The sequence below is a fragment of the Neolamprologus brichardi genome, chromosome 14, assembly GCF_056152115.1.
Source record: "Neolamprologus brichardi isolate AB-2024 chromosome 14, ASM5615211v1, whole genome shotgun sequence".
NCBI lineage: Eukaryota > Metazoa > Chordata > Actinopteri > Cichliformes > Cichlidae > Neolamprologus > Neolamprologus brichardi.
Genome location: NC_142117.1, coordinates 22285846 through 22304594, shown reverse-complemented (window position 1 = coordinate 22304594; position 18749 = coordinate 22285846). Strand labels below are relative to the sequence as shown.

Here is an 18749-nt window from a genome sequence, read left to right as displayed (position 1 = left end):
GTTTGTCTGTTTCCCGTGCTGTTTTAGTTCCTCCTTTATCGTACATGGCCCCCGTATATCTGCCGATCTCCCTCTCCCTTTTTTCCCTCCTCTTTCTCCCCGTCTCCCTTCCACTCCATCACACCACCAATACCGCTCTGTCTCCTACCTGCCTCTCGGTAGCCCCGAGCAAAGAGTGAACTGAAGAACACAGAGGAGTTCACACACACATACAAAAACACACAAACAGGCAAGAAAACTTGTGAAGGATGGTGCAGATCGTCTTTTTTTCCCCTCTCTGTTTTTTTTCATTTGGCACATTCACACAGACACAAACTTACTAAATTATGACTGTGTTTGCTAAGAGAAATAGATTGGCTGCTGTTGATTTGGTTAGGCTTGCTCCCATGCGCATACACATACATGCACCCGCCATAGCTGAGGGAGGTAGTGGAGGGTTCAGTCATCCATGTAGAGTCATTGTTAGTAAAGATGCGGAACCTCCAGACTTAACCAGCCGTAACAGCAGTGTGACGGGTTCTTTGTCTACACCAATTACTGAACAAAAACAGCAGCACAGTCACAGAGAGACTGGCACAACCCATGGCCTCCTGCATCCAAACACACACAGACACGTACACGGGCCTATGTATTGTATTTTTATGTAACATATTTACTTGCAGTCTAACTAATACACAAAGTCAGGCACAAAATGAGAAGCGTGCGCTGAGCACGCATGCATATGCAGACACCTCGAGCGGTACAATAAACCACATTTGGACACCCACAGCTGTGCCCTGACACAAACATGCTGTAAGCGCTCACAAACACTTACACCCACTCTTATATTGTATTAACTTCCCCAAAAACTGTGCAGCGCTCTCATTCTCTTCCTCCCCCTTCCCTCTCGTCGGCTCACTCTCTTCTTCTGTTTCTCTGCCTCTTTTTTTCCCTTTTTTTTTCTCAAAGTTTAAACTCATTAAGTGTAATGATATTGGAGACTCAATTTTACATAGCTCACTCATCAACCAAGTGAGATAGCAATAAAGGCGAATGGCTCCGCTGAGGCCCTAACGCTGCAAAATAAATGATGCGCCGCAACGGAAATGTAATTAATTTAGAGGCAGTATTGATAGTCCTGCCATACACGGCATTATATTCTTTAATGTGGCTTAACATCTTGATTATTCAGGGGGAAAAGGTGGCGGAAAAGGGAGCGGAGACAACACGATTCATGATGAGACATGCGTAAAATGCCCTGACGAGTGTTTACTCCCGCTGCCTCACTTTCTCTTAAGCTTTTCATTATGCCAAGACGATAAACACCTCTCAGGAAGAAATGCTGACTTTTACAGCAGCATAAAGGGAAAGCAGTGAAGGGGTGCTGCCTGATATGGAGAGGAGGATAAGGCATCATTCATATTTTGTGTATTTCCAGGCATACTGTTTATTCAGTGAGGAATTCTGTGAAAATTGCCTGCATTTCCTCTCCGATGAGCACGTTTGTTTCAAAATACAGAAAAAAGGCCACAAAGAGATTTATGCATTTATTTTAGAGGGGCTCAGATTTATTTGAAAAAAGCATTTGGACTGAATTTATTTCTATTTTTTTACAGGACACAAAATGATCATATACCTTCAATATTATTATTAATTGTGTGATTATTAAAATGATATACGTCTTTCCTTTCAGCTAAGACTGATGAAGTCCTGAAGGCCAAAGTTGCCAAAAGAGAGGAGGAGGCCCGGAAAAAGCTAGAAGAAGGTGAGTGAAAAGAGTTTGTGTGCTTTTGTGTTCACGTTAATGTCGGCACCAATACCAAACCAGTTTTAATTTGGCAAGGCAAAGAAAAATAGAAAAAAAAAATCAAAGCCTGAACCATTAACTATAGCAAAACTGCAAAATTAGAGACATCGGCAAGATTGAGTAGCGGAAATAATAAAATAGTTCATTCTAATTATATTACTAGTAATCTTTGTTCATATTTTGTTCTCTATTAAGAGCCATCAATATTAATTTTGAGGAGTGGTAAACATGAAACGAAAAACAGACAAAATTGTGGGCTGTAAGACATCTGTTGCTCAACTTCAGTTTCTACACGTTTGTCTAAAATCAGCAGGATCAGGTGTAACTGGTAAACAACAAAAAGGCAAAATTGTTGCATGTGTGTTCAGACATATTTTGTAAAGCTTAGTGGCATGTAAAAAAAGCAAACACTTGAAATGCTATGAAGTGAAAGAGCAGGAAATATAGTGCTCATTCTTATAGCAAGAAATCCCTCCACGCTTGGCAGCATTGGGGATTTTACAGTGTTACTCATCTAATGTGTTTACATTAACAGATCAGCAACCCGTCTTGTGCTTTCACACACCATCTATAGCAAAACATGGATTCTGAGATGCTGATTAGTTTTTATTAGGACAGCTGTAATTTACATGAAAAACGCTGGTAGAAAAGTAGAAATACACACAGCACTGCAGGCAATAAATCTATCCCGAATCCCCCACTACCATCAGCAAAGGACAAGCAGACACACACACACTCACAGACCCACACATTATCTCAATACACATTCAAATTAAGTCAAGAGTAATTTGCAGTGGATGTGCTAACACTAATAAAGTCCTTAGATAGAATAATGACCCTGGTCCCTTTCTGACCAGCACGATATAAATGAGAATATCAAATGTTATCAATAAACTGTGTGTGTTTATGTGTACATGCACACACAGACTTGTGTAGTCGTGTCATTTCTTTTTTCTGATGTTTTATATTTCTGGACTCTCCCACTTTTCTTCTGGTATAATTTTTTATGTTTACGTCAAGGATGCATGGCAGTGTGACCTTTAAAGTTAGCTGACCTTTTAGCCAAATGAAAGTCCAGCCATCAGAAACTAATTAGCCCTGCACTCTTACTTTAGTCGCCCAGTAGTGGGAAGAATTGATTCCTTCCTCCTCTGTATTGCACAATGTTTTTGTCCTTTTTTTGTTTTTGTTTGTTTGTTTTATTCAGCGTCTCTTTTTTCATGTTCATATTACTCATTTTTTTTCTGGTCTAGTGCACTGTCTCTACCTTTCCTTTCCTTTCCTTTCCTTTCCTTTCCTTTCCTTTCCTTTCCTTTCCTTTCCTTGTCTCCATTTGCCCTCATCACCTGCACCTCCAGCTCTCTTTCTGTGTCTTTCTTTCTCTGTTTTTTCACATCTCTGTGTGGATGCATTGCCAAAGTGGTGACTAAGTGTCTCGCTTGGGGCAACAGATCAAGGCTCCCAGTCAAATAGCTTTCTTAAGCAAAGTTCACACTGCACCGTTGCCTCTTTTTAGAATCAGTTGACTCGTTCTCCCCTTTGCTCAAAGCTCCCTCTACCTTCACTCCAACTCCAAAAAAAAGGTGTTGTGCTCGACTGTAGCGGAGCAGTGCAGTACAGCATACTGAACAGGCACTGCCTTGGAGGATGATCATTTTATTCGTTTCCCCCTGCACAGGGACACAAGAAGTGAGATCAGAGTCACGACAAAGTGGCCCTGACGACTCGCCCTTGTCGCTGCACCAATAGGAGCCACCGTCACAAATACACACAAGCACGTATGCACAAGTGGCGTCGGCTAGCTCCATCCTTTTCTGCCTTTCCTTCCAGCACATTGAAAAATGGAGGTGGGCAACTGATGCTGCTAAACAGCAGATCACCAAAGTTCTCCTGATTCCCTGCAGGGGCTCTCAGAGGTCAACACAACTAGAAAGTTTACACTTGAACCGCTAAGTCAACTGAAATGAGAAAACCGTTTAAACAGAATGGAGGGGAGAAGTGAAGAACACTACCACCTACACTCCTCGTTCATAAATAGATTCACATCCTAGACTGGCAATGTGTTTGAGTTAGTTTAGCCCTAATCGAAACCATCGAGATCTGATTCATGTGGATGCTATGATATGCAAGCTATTATTGTAGCGAACTGTGGCTGCATACTGCGGAGCCCTGAGAGAAGAGAGGGGTTTTTATCAGCAGGGTTTACTGACAGAGAGGAAGGAGAGGATCAATAACTGGCCCTGTGGTCATCAGTTAACAAAGTAGTTTCCACTTAAAAGGAGTGTTTGGCTCTCTGGTTAAGGGCAGCCAGATGATGCTAGCGGTTGAAAAAGGAAACATATGATATGAAAGGGTGTGAGAATGAGAGGGGTGGATGATTCCTTTGTTAGTTGCATGCCTTGTTTAGGCTATTAAAGCTGAGAGATGCTGTTTGTTTGCCCAGGGGGCTTTTAGCTAACGTGGTGAGTCCAGCTATAATAAGATGGACTAACTGTTCGGTGTTTGTGTGTACATATGCGTGTGTGTGTGGACTGTACTATCAGCTGGCACTTCTATAACCAGAGTCAGCGTGTGTAGTAGAACTATATGTCCGGCTGGACAGTATGTTAAATTACAGCCATTATGAATCTTTTCCAAACTTGTCCGTCTTTCCATGAGGTCTTTACACCTGGTGTACCTGTTACACTGCTGTGTGCCTGTTGTAATTTACTGGAAATGTCTTTCACTACAAACAACACTGACAAAACTGTATCTAGTAATTCATTCATACCAATGTTCACGGGTAGATCAAATGAGATAAAATCAAATGTGCAGAAGTGTATAGTTATTACGATTTGCATATTTAAATTATTTTTTGAATATGTCAATTTTAAATCATATTCCCAATAATAATAATAATAATAATAATAATAATAATAATAATAATAATAATAATCTAAAACCCAAGTGTAGTTTATTTTATGTGTCACAGAAAACTATGAGAATGTCGCAGGTACCCGTGAAGACAATATAATAAATTATTACCAAAATAGAGAGAGATGGATTTTCAGCCAGTCAGTCTATTTATTTACAGCACTCTGCAAGCGTCTTGTGCCACCCCTCATTTCTTTATAGTTTTTTTCCAAGGAGCCAGACTTTCTTTTAATTTTTAAAAAATGGTCTTGAGCAACAGTTCTCCAGGCTTTCTAGAGGCCTTTCAAAGTTCGTCTTTGTACATTTGTTGCTTTTTTATTCATTTTCAGTTTGGTCCTTATACCTGGCCTTTTTCAGAAGAAGATTTTTCTGTGGTTGTTTTTTTTTGTTGTTGTGATGGCACCTAAGACTCAACTAGCAATCATTCATACATAAAACAACACCTAACTCAAGGGATGAACAACATAACAAAATCAGAGAACTTTATTAATCCCAGAGGAAATGTTGTAGTCACAGTTGCTCCAAGACAGTAAGGCAAACAAGCTAAAGTAGAAATATTAAATAAAATGGTATATTATATAATACCTCTGTATACAAATAGACTAATATATAAATATCCCTGATTTATTATTAAAAGAATTATAAAATATAAAGTTGATTTTGAGGTGTCCCTGTTATCATACTGAATTATTTTCTAAGGGATCTGAAGATATTAAGGGCTAACAACCCGTTTTTAAATGGTATGTTTAGGGGTTTTGTTACTAGTAGAAGGGTTGCTGACAAGTAGCTATGCTTAAGGAAGGGAAAGAGGAAGAGATGTTTGAGGTATGCGAAGTTGAAAGTCAGTGGCAACAGGTCTTGCGGTGAAATGAATCCAAATGAGAAATTTTTGGTTCAAATTGTAGTCGGGAGTAAAACATGGTGAAGGCTGATGGTTTGGGGCGTCATTTTAGCCAGTGCTATTGGGGAGCTAGTCAATATTGATGGAAGTATCATCAGGTTTTGAACCACCATGCAGTACCGTCTGTTAAGTATTTTAGCATGACAGTGATCCCAAACACGCTGCCATTGCAGTAAAAGCATGCCTGGATAGAAACACACAACACAACTCTATCAGACATGGATTGGTCTCCTCAGTGCCCAGACCTCAGCGTTACTGAAGCAGTGTGAGATCGTCCCAAAGAAGAGGTTTGAATGACCTTCTAAAAATTGCAAAAAAGGTTGCCTAAGAGAGTTCAGGCTATGTTGAAGAACAAAGGTGGTCTTACCAAATAATGTACAAGCTCTGTTTATGCATTATATGCATTTCCATGTATGTTTTCATGTTTCAGTTTGTTTTCTGCCCGGATTTTTCATTTTCCTGGCAAAATATAAAGAAATGAGGGATCGCTTAAGACCTTTGCGCAGTACTGTATTTATAGTTTATTTCAAATACATATCTCTGTTTAAATCTGCATAGTTTCTGCTAAACAGCATAAACTGTTCAGTTTCAGGCACGGTCTCTGCAGGTGTATGCTCCGATCTGGAAAACTTTGATGGTGTGCTTAAAACATAATGAGAAAGCCTCCATTGCAGTAATGTTTTTCATTATACCAAGCCTCATTAGGTTTAATTAAGATGTTATGTCAGCTCTTGCTTTTGTGTAACCAAAAAAAGAGGAAACACATTGACTAGCTGACATTAAAATTTGTGTCAAATTCTCAGTGACCCCGATTAATTTGTTCAGACTGACATGCTGTTTGAAAACCCTCCAAAAACAGCGCACTTTCAACACTATTGTCTCGTGAAATCTGGGTCGTGCGTGTCTTTTTATCAAGCTCTGATAGAAACATTTTTTCATTCGTGCAGCCATTCTTCAACATTTATGTAATTGTGGATTGGACACTAGCCTATAGCCTGCAGATGGTATTTTAGCCCCGAACCTGCACTTTCCCCATTACCTCAATCCACCACCAGATTGGGAGATCATATATTTTAATGAGACGTATAATAGCTCTTTAACCCATATCATTAGGGGAATATATACCTACCGTTTGCTCTTTTGGCAGTTAAACGAAAGGACTGTTTCCCTAATTACGCTGTGTGTAGGACAGGTCACGAGTTGGGTGTGTACCTGTCTGTGAGTGTGTCTGCGTTCAGGAATTATATGACCATTAAATATTCAACCACAGCCCCCCCGCTCCAGCCCCAACCCTCCCTCGACCCAGCATCCATTAACGCCTCATCACCATTTAACTAGCTCTGTTGTCAATCACCACAGGGCCTCGGTTGAAACAGAAAATGTCTGGATTTGGTTTCCTGTCTTACTTGTTCTACATATAGAAAAAAAAGAGTGAATGAGAATAAACAGCCTTTCTAACTGAAGGACACCTCAGTCAAGGACAATCAATATAACCGAATCATTAAGGGTGAATATGCCTTCACTGTAATTTGTCTGATATAATATCTCTCTTTTTAGGTATGATTACATACCGCACTAAACAATTTGGCAGTCAGCTAAAATTTCAACTCTGCATGCAAACCTCTTCATGCAGCACTGGTGTGGGTGTCCATAATAAATGATGTGATCCCTTTTTCTAATTGAAAATAATAACTAATCCATGGATAACAAGCTCTTGTATAATCCAAAGCCATATCCCTTCAGTTCTGGCCTATCTCGGCTGTAATAAAAGACAGGAAATGAGAGGCAAGTGAGAGTGGTGGCTTGGACATTGACGCTTAATGTAATCTGCCTTGAAATCAAATTATTTGACCTGGAAAGCCTAACAATACAAAACTCCTGCCAGGCTGCTGTTAAATATTTAGCACGTGCCTGTCATGAATACAAATGGCGCGCAAATTAGAATCTACAGGCGCGTGACCCCCATATCACACCCTCGGTGCATGGGGGGCTGCCTCTGCTTTAAATGTTTTAATTACCGGTGCCGCGGTGTGGTGTGGCGTGCCACGCTACCTCGCCGAGCAGCGTCACTTGAAGGACAAGTGGTGAAATTCAACTGCTGGTAAACACGAGTGATCTGGTGTCCGTGATCTTATCGTATTAACTAAAACATAAGGATCTGATAGGAGGAATTTTGCCAGGCTATAATTATAGTTCCTAGCATTCTCCCTCAGAGTAGACATCATACTTTATTTGTCATTTTTTTTTTAACCTGTGTTCTTTCCACCGGCTATATGATCTACCCGAGGACTCGAGGGAGGCGCTGTATTGCTCTTGTGCACTTTGCACTGAAGGAAGATCCATCTCAGTGATTTTGATGTAAGAAAATCTGGTTTGTATCGATTTGGTATTGATCAGCGGAGTTAGCCTCATCTCCTGTCGTTACTTCAGATAAATGGCCTTATTTGTTGTGTTATTATGTTCAACACAATCATGCCAGGAACAGTCAGAGGAATATTGAACCGACACTTCATTGGCTTCATGGGCTCCATTTGTTCCAGGAATTAAAGGATGTTTTCTGCCAGTATAGCGCCACATTGAAAGTGGAAAAAGAGAGCATATTGACAATCAATTACACCTTCACTTTAAAGGTCTTTTTCAAACACTGTCCTACAGAAGAATGTTCCACTTTTAATTTTTTTTTTATCCTGCCTAAATAATGATTGATTTGGAGATGAATAGTGCTACAGTGCCTCACTCCAGCCATCTCTCTTTTATTTGCTCCTCTCTCCTCCCTATTCATTCAGGTTTGTGGTTCCCCCCACATTGAAATGATTAGTTATGCAAGGCTTGTAAGCACTGAATCAGAGTTATGGTCCCCGGGGAAATAAATTTGGCAGAAAATCAGTGTGAGAAGATTTAATTATCACGAGGAGACCTTTTTTCCTTGCCTTGGCCCACTGAAGCCCAAACCCGTCTCCTCTTTCTCTCTTTCTTTCTCTCGTTCTACTCTGAGCTCCACACTCTGCAGCCAAAAAAGCCCTGGCGTGCAGCAAGCAAGCCAGCCCTCTCCTTGCCTTCCTTCTCCTCCCAATTTGTTTCATTACATGGTGATAAGCCAAGCAATTACTGCTTTATTGATTTTTCATCACTGCAAATTTAAAGTTGATTTTTTCCCCCTTCCCCCCCTCCCACCTCCATCTACCTCTCGCTCCCCCCATTTTTCGCTGAGCAGTGGCTCAGGAAGGTGATTAGGTGACCCACCTGTCCTAAGCGCTGCTGGTCGCCGCAGAGGTGCGGAGGTGAATACCGAATTCTGCTAACCCCATTTGACCCCTTGTTGTCCCAGGGTAATGGGATGCTGGTGTCGCCCAGTGTGGCTGTTAAATCGCAGCTATGGAGCCTACAACCTAATCATTTCTATAAGGATATCTATGGAATGACATGTTTGACTCGATAGCGGCCGGGCTGTCTCTGCCGTAGGCTAGATTACGACAGAAATTGACCATGCAGGCTTCCATCCTCTGTTCATTCAGGTCAGGCAGACAGATGATTGACAGCACCCTGCTGCCCTCCGTGATTGGTAATCGTTTCTCGGGTCACCCTTATCAATTAACCCGCTGCCAGTAAACCAATGTACGTTCAGCAACTTTGCATTGAGTCCCAGGCTTGATATTTATTCCAGATTTCCTCTCCTTTCCATTTAGATTAATGACAGCTTTGGGAAAATTTGTTGAAAATTAAGACACTTAATGTGGACTTCTTTCTTGATTAAATTAAAATTAAAAACTGGCGTAACACTCACATATTTAATCAGGATCCTGCAAATGATTTTGGTGATTAAGAGTAATTTTACACAGTTTGATTAAAAAATGAGGAGTGATATGAACATTTTGGCCCAGGTATAAGAACACTGGGTTAGCATTACACCAGCAGTTTGACCCCATAACTAATAACATTCCTAGTATGTGAAAACGACTTCTCAGCACACACACACACGTACAAGTGTATGTCTGGACATGATCACACACAGTCTAACAGGGTGGTCAGAGTGCTGTGATTAGACACACCCTACAGGTCAAAATGCTGGCATCCTGGGTGGCTGTGGACATTTGGTGGCTCCTGCAAGGTTTGTCATTGACATCAGAGGTCACTTAAGTGTGCATGTGTGTTCTGTTTAGGGAAGCTCTAATATGTGGCTGTGGTTGTTTTGTTTTATAAATGTAGTGTGAGCAATTGTGCTTTTGAAATACCTGGAATGAAGTCGTAGCAGTCCGGTGGGTGTGAGTGATGGGTGTTTTTAGGGCGAGCATATATTTGTCTGCAAAGAAAGCAACATAGTCAGAAAAATAGTGATATAATAATACACTAATAAATAAACTTGATATAATTTTCAATACTACAGGAAAAAATCAGTTTGTTTGTTTTTTTTATATATATATATAAAACTATAAACTATAACATCAATCACAACACTATTTGTACGTTTTTTGAAGTAGCGCAAAGAATTCATAAACATAACTAAGATACACATGTGGCACATTTTCTAAGCAAAAATATGAAACCCAACTGTATTTTTAGGTTGTCTGATGTAGTGATGGGCTTCTGGTGACTTGGCATCATGTTTTTGTTTCTGATCAACTAGAGCTGATAAGGTAGCTGCCACTGTTTTTGTTTAGCTGCTTGCATAAATGGCATAAAAGTTGGATGTAGCTGCTGTGACATCATCCGCTGGTTTCTGAATTCTCGTTTTGAGATTAGCATTTCCACAGTCGCCATCTTGGTTTAAAACAATAAAAAAGAACAGTTGTGATGAGGAGAGGTGGGTCTTACTATGAAAATTGTTTGCTTATTGGCTAGGAGCTTGTCAGTTATAAGTCGTTAATTAATGAGAATACCACAGGTAATTCTCCATTTTTTAAAATTAAAACAGTATCGACCCACAAACTCATGAGCAGTGAAAGCCTGGATGTGATGAGGAGGGGCAGGTCTGACTGTCAAGCTGAATGACTGTCGAGCAACTTGTGATTGACAAGTCATTAGTCAATGACACTTGTGTGGTTTCATGCACTGATAATCTACCTGTTTGAAACATAGTATGTCCAAGATTTTCAAAATAGACTTTCAAAAATTTTATATTCAGCGTAACCTACAATAATGCTCAGATGCCTCTGAACTCTGAGGTTGGAAGTAAGGAGTGATGCCATTCCCGAAAAAGAAAAAAACGAGGGAAAACAGGATTTATTTTGGTTATTAAGCAGCCATTCAGGTATCACAGGAAATACAGCATAATACTTGTTTTGGTGTGCATGCAAACACATTCACTGATAGAGATTGATCAGTGCTTAATTTGTGAGTTACAAATACACAACAGTGGCAGGAAACATAAGTTTTACAGTTTTACTGCTGTTTACGAACACTGTCGCCATATTGGACTGTTAACTCAGCGGTTGCTGGGGAGGTTGCAGCTGCTAGTGAGGGGAGAGGCTGTGTTTGTAATTCAGGAGTCATTTTTAATATTAATCAGTTTCTGTCTGTCTTTTATTTATTTCTGAGTTGAGGGGGCTTTCCAGATTCAAATTCCGTGTGTTAACTTGGAAATTCCCACTTATTCAGGAACACACCATCAATGACTGAGATCATAAACTCAGCTGGAGAGTGTTTATAGAGGTCAAGGCTGAAAGGTTTCCTCCCCCCCCCCCCCACCCACCCAGGATTTCTCTATGATAGGAAATCTTTTTGTAACCACAGCTAGCGCCATCTGGTGTTCTTCAGATAGAATACACGGTTAAGGCGCTTTGCATCGATCTGCATCCATGTTCGTACTGTCTGTAGCTGCTGGGAGACTTTTCTCAGCTTCAGTCTGGGACTTGAAGAGAAACACAAATAATTTAAGCCCAGATAATTGTGTTATCCTTTTAAATTAACATTACATACATAAGCGTTGCTACCTAGCTCCTACATTATTTGTTGTCATTTTATTATTAGCCATAGCTGCTACCTTAACTGAGCAGAAAGCTAATGTGGCTATCAGGCAGTTGCTAATAATGCGCGCCAGCCAGGTCAACATTTATGTTTAATACTTTAATGAAACAGTTGAAACAGGAGCTTTACTGACCTCTTGAAATTCCTATTTTTAACAGTTTTTTCATTATTTTTTGACAAGCCCTTTAGTTGCCATTGGCTATAATCAATCATGCACCAGGACGGTGTTTGGAACATATTATTATTATCATTATTATTATTATTAGTATTGGAAAAACACGGTGGTGTTGTTTTGTGATAGTCTTGCTCCTGTAGCTCATTTAGCGACATTTTTCCCCATTAGCATCAGGACAGCTTTAGACTGGTGAGACATGGGAATTGTCTCTCTAACCCCTTACTCACACTATATAGCTGACAGGTATTAAACATTTTGACTTAATCAGGACAACAGACCGCTTTTGTGTCTGTCTATCGCCAGTTTCGTGGGGTTTACAGTGTATCCAGCGGATATCTACACAACAGATAACTGCTGTCTGTGCCAAGACTTGCTGCACAGTGTGTGTCTAAATGTCTGAATATAAATGTAGATAAATTTAAAAAGCTAAGAGACCATTTGCTTGCATGTTCCTAAATCCCACTGAGACACGAATTGATAAATACTACTCGGACTACAAAGAGAAATGAGAAAGCTTTCAGTCAAATTAAAATTGGTCATATGCAGGTATCTGTTTATAGAAATCTCGAATTGACTAGACACTAGAGTCACAAATCTATTCATGCATTTCCTTCCTTTAATTTAGATAATTAGAGTCATACACAGCGAGGGGTTTGGGATGTACTTCGAAATGAAAATGTCACTTTTGTTTAGTTATTTTTGCATGATTCCCTCCAATAATCTGGAATAAAGGAGAGTAATGCTCTTCACAGTGCCAAGGTTATTAGTCTACAACTGAGGTCAAGAGAGGAGGAGGTAGGAGGACATTTGCCTAATTAATTGCTACTCAGACACACTCACACACACATACACACACTGCCATGACCTTTACTAATATAGTTTGTAGCAGACCACACAAACAGGACCCTGTCCCTTTTCCTGTGACACACACACACACACACACACACACACACACACACACACACACACACACACACAGAGCTATAGCCAGCAGACTCAAAGGGAGACTCCATTGCAGCTCAACTAAGGGAAAAGAGCTGCTTGCTTGATGGCTACATGTCAAGAACACTGTAGGTCACGTGTGCGTGTGTGCGTGTGTGTGTGTGTGTGTGTGTGGTCATGTACCAGTGTTTAAGTCTGTTTCCAGGATTCTGATTACATCACTTTCATTTTAAAGACCTTGCTCCAATTAAGTAATTAGTTGCTTGGTGTTTCTGTAATTATAGAGTTGTTCATAAAAGAGCTGCTGACCAGCCTGGGATTGAAAAATGGAGAGCGCTGCACTTTTTTTCGACACACACACACATGCACACACACATTCTAGTTTAAAATCAAGTTAATGCAGTCAAATCCTTGTTATTTCTGGTAAAGGGCAGGGCTGGACTCTGTATTTCTAATCACACTAAAACAGCACTGTGCTTAATAAAGCGCTTGAGACTCACAGATGGATTGGCAATTATTCTACTCCCGGTTACTGAAAAGTACAAAATGAAAAACATTTGAAATATATTTAAAGTATACAGGCCTTCATCTCTCTCTCTAAATATATATATATATATATATATATATATATATATATATATATATTATTTGTAATTATATTTACATGTCTACCTCCTGTTTTGTATTCAGTAGAGATACAGTGTTTGTTGAATGCATTTTCATCCGAGTATGGTCTTAAATTCATTTTTCCTCACTAACTACATCGCCAAGTTTCTTGGGAAATCCTTTTGTACACTATGCTGACACTATCCCTAAAATAGCAAAGTCCATACAAGCAGCACAGCCCTGTTCTATGCTAAACTATGCTCTATGCTCCAGTCCTGTGATAAACTGGAATGCCACCAATCCCCCCCATATGGGACTGACAGCGGAGAAAGTGGCAGTGATCTTGAAGATTTCACCAGTCAGCCTGTGAAAGCTTCACTATTTAATGAGATTCTGTGATGCTGCCCAGACTCAGAACATCGACTAACACTCACACTATTTTTTTCCCTCACTAACACGCACACTCACAACAAGAGAAAAGCACTCACCTGGTTTTAGTTATTGCACTTTGTTTGTACCAGCATTGCATAGTCAAGTCAGCAGGAACCTGCAAGACTTGATTAGGTATTTCAGATAAATAGCTAACATATTAGCACACTTTTAAAAATCTGTCTTACAAAATAAAAGTTACAACCCCGAGAGGGAAAGGTGTAATGTCAACAATAGTTTTCTGATTAAAGTGTAATTGCCAGAGTAAATTTAAGTATTTTATGATTGAGATAGCTTTTGAGATGTTTTTCATTAATATTGGAATTCTCAGAAAAATTGTTAATGGGTGGGTATTAATTTAACATCTTTCTACTTTTCTCAAAGTGTTTTTTTTTTTTTATTATGATAGTGTTTTGAATGATACTGGGATTGCATGACATGTACAAACACTGAATAACCAGTTTGATGTTAGTACAAATATATAATCAGCCAATCACATGGCAGGAACTTGATGCATATAGGCATGTAGACATGGCCAAGATTACCTGGTGAAGTTCAAACGAGCATCAGAGTGAGGAAGAGAGGTGATTTAAGTGACTGTGAATGTGGCATGGTTGTTGGCATCAGAGCTGGTCTGAGTATTTCAGGAAGCACCAATCTTCTGGGACTTTTTATGCACAACCATCTCAAAGGTTTACACAGGGCAGTCTGTAAAAGAGAAAATATCTAGTCAGCAGCAGTTCTCTGTGAGAAAATGCACCAATAACTCATATCGTTACAAGCAAGGTCTGTAAGAGAGCATCTCTGAATGCACAACGTATTGAACCTCGATGCAGATGCGCTACAGCAGCAGAGGACTATGCTGGGTGCCACTCCTGTCAGATGAGAAGATCAAACTAAAGCTCCAGTTGTTTGTTGTTTGGCAAAAATGATAATTGTTGCCTGATCTGATGAGTTTGTTGGATGGTAGCGTCAGAATCTGGTGTAAACAACAGCAGCGTGGAGCCATCCTACCTTGTATCCACAATGGTGGTGTAGTGGTGTGGAGGAAGCTCTGAAGGCAAAATCACATACACACATAAAAACAAACATTGTGTAGGTTTTTATGAGCGTTCACTTAATTCTAGAATCAAACAGGTAGATGGAGCATTATTCCTTATAATTAAAGTCAATGCGCATCGCAGCATGATTGATGCATGGACAGAAACATAGACTGTAATCTGTCTGTTTCATTATAGGCAGAGGCCACCAAAAGAGGCTAAACACATAAAATTAATCGTAGGAGCAGGATTATACAGTACATTATATAGACAGCCGGGTCAGTTGAGGAAAGGAAGTTAAAAGGATAGATGAGCAGAATGGGGGTTGAATGGCAGAGGAGAGATGGGTGAGTATAGAGGGAGGAATGGAGATGTGGAAGGAGATAGCCAAGCGTGGCGCGTGGCTGCCATGTCATCCTGTCATTAGCAGGTTGTTTGGGTCTTTAATTCATCATTCAGACCTTTATTGACTGGAGAGTGGGAGATCACTATCAGCAGGAGACGCTACAAAGTGTGTGTGTGTGTGTGAGTGAGAAAGAGAGACACTCAGTCACCAGCTGCTCTTCATTTCCTCGTGCCAAATAGATATCACATAAGATCATATAAACATATCACATGTAATGCCAAGGTCAAATTTTATTCGATGCTGTTAGATCCAAAGAAAACAATCATATATGGTTTGCTAAGTTTCACCTTAGTGTTTCTATCAGGGTGGTTTTAGTCAGACAGCTGAGTATAAGTGATGTGTGACAGGCTCTTGATGACTGTGACAGGAGCTGACAGGACAGAAAACTCCACAGAGACCGGTCGACACTGATAACAAGTTGAGCACCGCAGGGGATCACTTGGCCTGTGTTTGTACTGTGGTGGATGGCGCATTGTTGGAGGACACGGGTTTATAAAGACATGTGGCTTTTTTTGAAAGGGGGTGGTGGGGGGTAACATATGAGTGACTGCATTTTGTGTGTGTGGTCTCATGGGAAACCACATTAGACTAGCTTAGCCACCTGCTCTTTCAGTGGACATCTCCCTGCTCACTTACAAACTCATATATACATATACGCACACACCCCCAGGGACAGACTCGGGACATCTGGCTCAGAGTGTCACAATTTTCCTTTTCTTTCTTTTTTTTTTTTTTTTAACCTGTTGACCCCAGGCCGCCACAGGCATCAGACAGGCATCAGCATCATATTTTGTCATTGTTGTAACGCCACATTTGGTGGTCTGCTGCCTTATAGTCAACAAATTCACACAGAGGATGTTGATGATCTATTTTTGTCATTTCTCATTATCCTCATTTCCACGCTTTCTCACTTTCAGTATGTCTCTTCATTTCTCTTGTTCTGTCTTTCTTTTCTGTCCTCCTCACTCATAGAGTTCTCTCTTCTTTTTTTTTGGTGCCTTAAGCTGTAGGGTATTAGTTATGCAAATATTGACGTGCAGCTTTGGCCTGCTAGCTATCAATTGAAATCAGCAAATCAATGGGTCTAATAGCTGCTCATTAGCCACTTGATACATTTCCAGGGCTAACATAAGAACCTGTCAGTGTTCTGTAATCGATACAGTCTAAAAGTATTACCCAACCAAGGCCCACACAGGACACCTTTTTTTTAATAAGCTCAGCTGCTTGTTTTGCTTTCAATCCGTAAGTAAAACAATAGGTCTGAGTCTGTGCTTCTGGTCCCGAGCAGGACAGGACAAAATATCTCATTAGCAGCAACACCAATATCCCCATCCGCAAAGCAAAACGTCTTCCAGACAGTCAATTTGTGCCGACAATTTTAATAAGTAACCTTTTGGTTATTTATTTTTTTTCCTGTTGTTGTTATTTAGTCCAATTCCCAGTTATGCATCGGAGCAGCCTGTTGTTTGGGCCCGGAGAATCATACAGTAAAGACTTTGATGCAGCCAGGATGCTGCTGCTGAGAACAGGGCCAGACCGGAGCCCCTCTATCGCCCCCAGCACACAGCCCTGCTAAGCTTAACTCAGCTGTTTGATGCCAAGCTCGGCGAGTGTGTGCCTGTGTGCGTGCATGCGATCATGTGTGAGTTTGCTCAGCTCAGGGGTTACATAAACAAGAGCAGTTAGCCTACAGGTAAGACCCACAGGAGACCAGCCGAGAGAGAGAGAGAGATGCAGCGGCAGTCTCTTACCTTGGCATTCCCTGGGTGTTGTCGCCATTGCTGGAGCTGGATATTTACTAATGATGGGTGAGATGGAAAATTACTTTAAGGAGATAGTAAACAAAGTTGCTGTGTACACACACACACACACTGTCTGGATGTCCTCATACACGTGTGAGTGTGGTGCGTTAATACAGTTAAGCTGGCGGAGGCAAGCATCCGTGCATGCGTTTTTGTGCATCCCCAAATGTATCTGGGGCTGCTGAAAAGAGATGGGGAGAATGTGGGCGGATGGGGGATTGGAGGCGGAGGCTGGCAGCTGGGCATTTGGCCGCTGGTGCAGAGCTAGAGAAAGAGCGAGGAAGGGGATGATGGTGAGGGAGGGAGGGGGGGTGCAGCGGAGATAAATCATTAGAGAGCAGGTTATTGGAAATGCAGGGAGATAAAAGAGTGAAGAAGCCAGTAATTGCCTTAAAGATCAGACTACAAAGCATTACTTTGGATTTTACAAGGCCAGCCAGCAACAAAAGAGCAGTAATTTATGAGCTCAGTGTAAAAGAATAGCATAATTACATTAAAAATTAATGCTAATGAGGGCTAAAATGGGGAAGGTGGTTATTATGAAAGTTTGTATTCATCTTCCCTGGGTTGAATGATGGCTAGTGGCTTGATTAATGGCTTAATTTCTATCAATTAGCAGGCAAAAAAATCTCCACCGAGACAGGCCTAAATTGAGCATTGAATTACACATCTTTAGTGCGGTGCGGGGGGGCAGAGGAGAGAGAGGCGCATTATTGAAACCTGGGACACTGAGAGATGCTGTGATGTGCAAGCACGTGTACGTGCACATCTGAAAGTCGGGCATGGGATACAAAAGTTGGATAAATGTTTATCCAGACGTCTTGTAGGGATTTGAGTTTCCAGTACACAGGAAATAACTGTTGGAAATAAAATAAACCGGGATAAAATTTACTTTGTGTCAATTTGAATCTTTTTTTAAAATGCTTTACTTTTTTTATTAAATATTAAAAATTATAAAGGACTTTTTTTTATTAGGCAGATCAGTAATACATGTATTGCTCTTCTCACATTATACTACCTATCATAAACACAGGAGCTTGGTTTGCCTTTGCGTTGGCCTATTGATTTTAATAAAATCATTAACTGCCTTTAATTTCCCTGCCATATTATTCCAAAGATTTGCCGCAGTTTACAACAATGCAATTAAACAAGCATTTTGTTTTCCTTTTTATTTATTTATTTACAAAACAAGTGCTATGGTGCTTTGGCAGACACGCTAGGTCAGTCAGTTACTGGAATTAATCAGCAGCAGTAATATATTCAACTCCGCTGTTCCTGATTGACAAACAGCAGACCGAAGTCAAGTATACAAAGACAATGCTGCCATAGCCCAGGGCTTCGACTCTCATGTGGGCATGTGTTGTTGAAGAGTCCCCTCTTCTGGCAGTGAAGCGCAACTGCTGCTTAGCGCTCTCGTCTTCAAGGCTGAAGGAGATGAGCGGAAATCTGCTTCCATTTGCTGGTTTGATTTTCTCTCCCCGTCTTTGGGTCTTAATCAATGAAGTGGACAAACAGCTATTTAGAGCGAACAATAGCCTATTGATTCTGAGCCACTCATCAGCACTGCTGTCTATCTAACTAATTTCAGTAATGAGACGGTAAGTTAGTTTTCTGACTCCTAAGAGCGCCCACACACACACACTCGTGTGGATGTAATCATGCAAGGACACAAACGCATGCTGACATACATTGGTTTGTCACTATCCATTATTCAAATCTGCAGATGCATAAGAAAAGTTTATTGACTGATTTTTATTTCATTTCCTCGGTCAAAGTAATGGTTGG

General features: G+C 40.6%; 1 protein-coding gene across 1 annotated transcript in view; it reads left to right on the top strand.

The window, feature by feature from the left end:
* The window catches only part of rsrc1 (arginine/serine-rich coiled-coil 1), a 119336-nt gene that overhangs the window by 92763 nt on the left and 7824 nt on the right, over positions 1-18749 (top strand). Inside the window, exon 7 of the mRNA XM_006795428.3 lies at positions 1673-1744. Within this exon, the coding sequence (XP_006795491.2) occupies positions 1673-1744 (72 nt within the window). The remainder of the gene's footprint in view (positions 1-1672; positions 1745-18749) is intronic.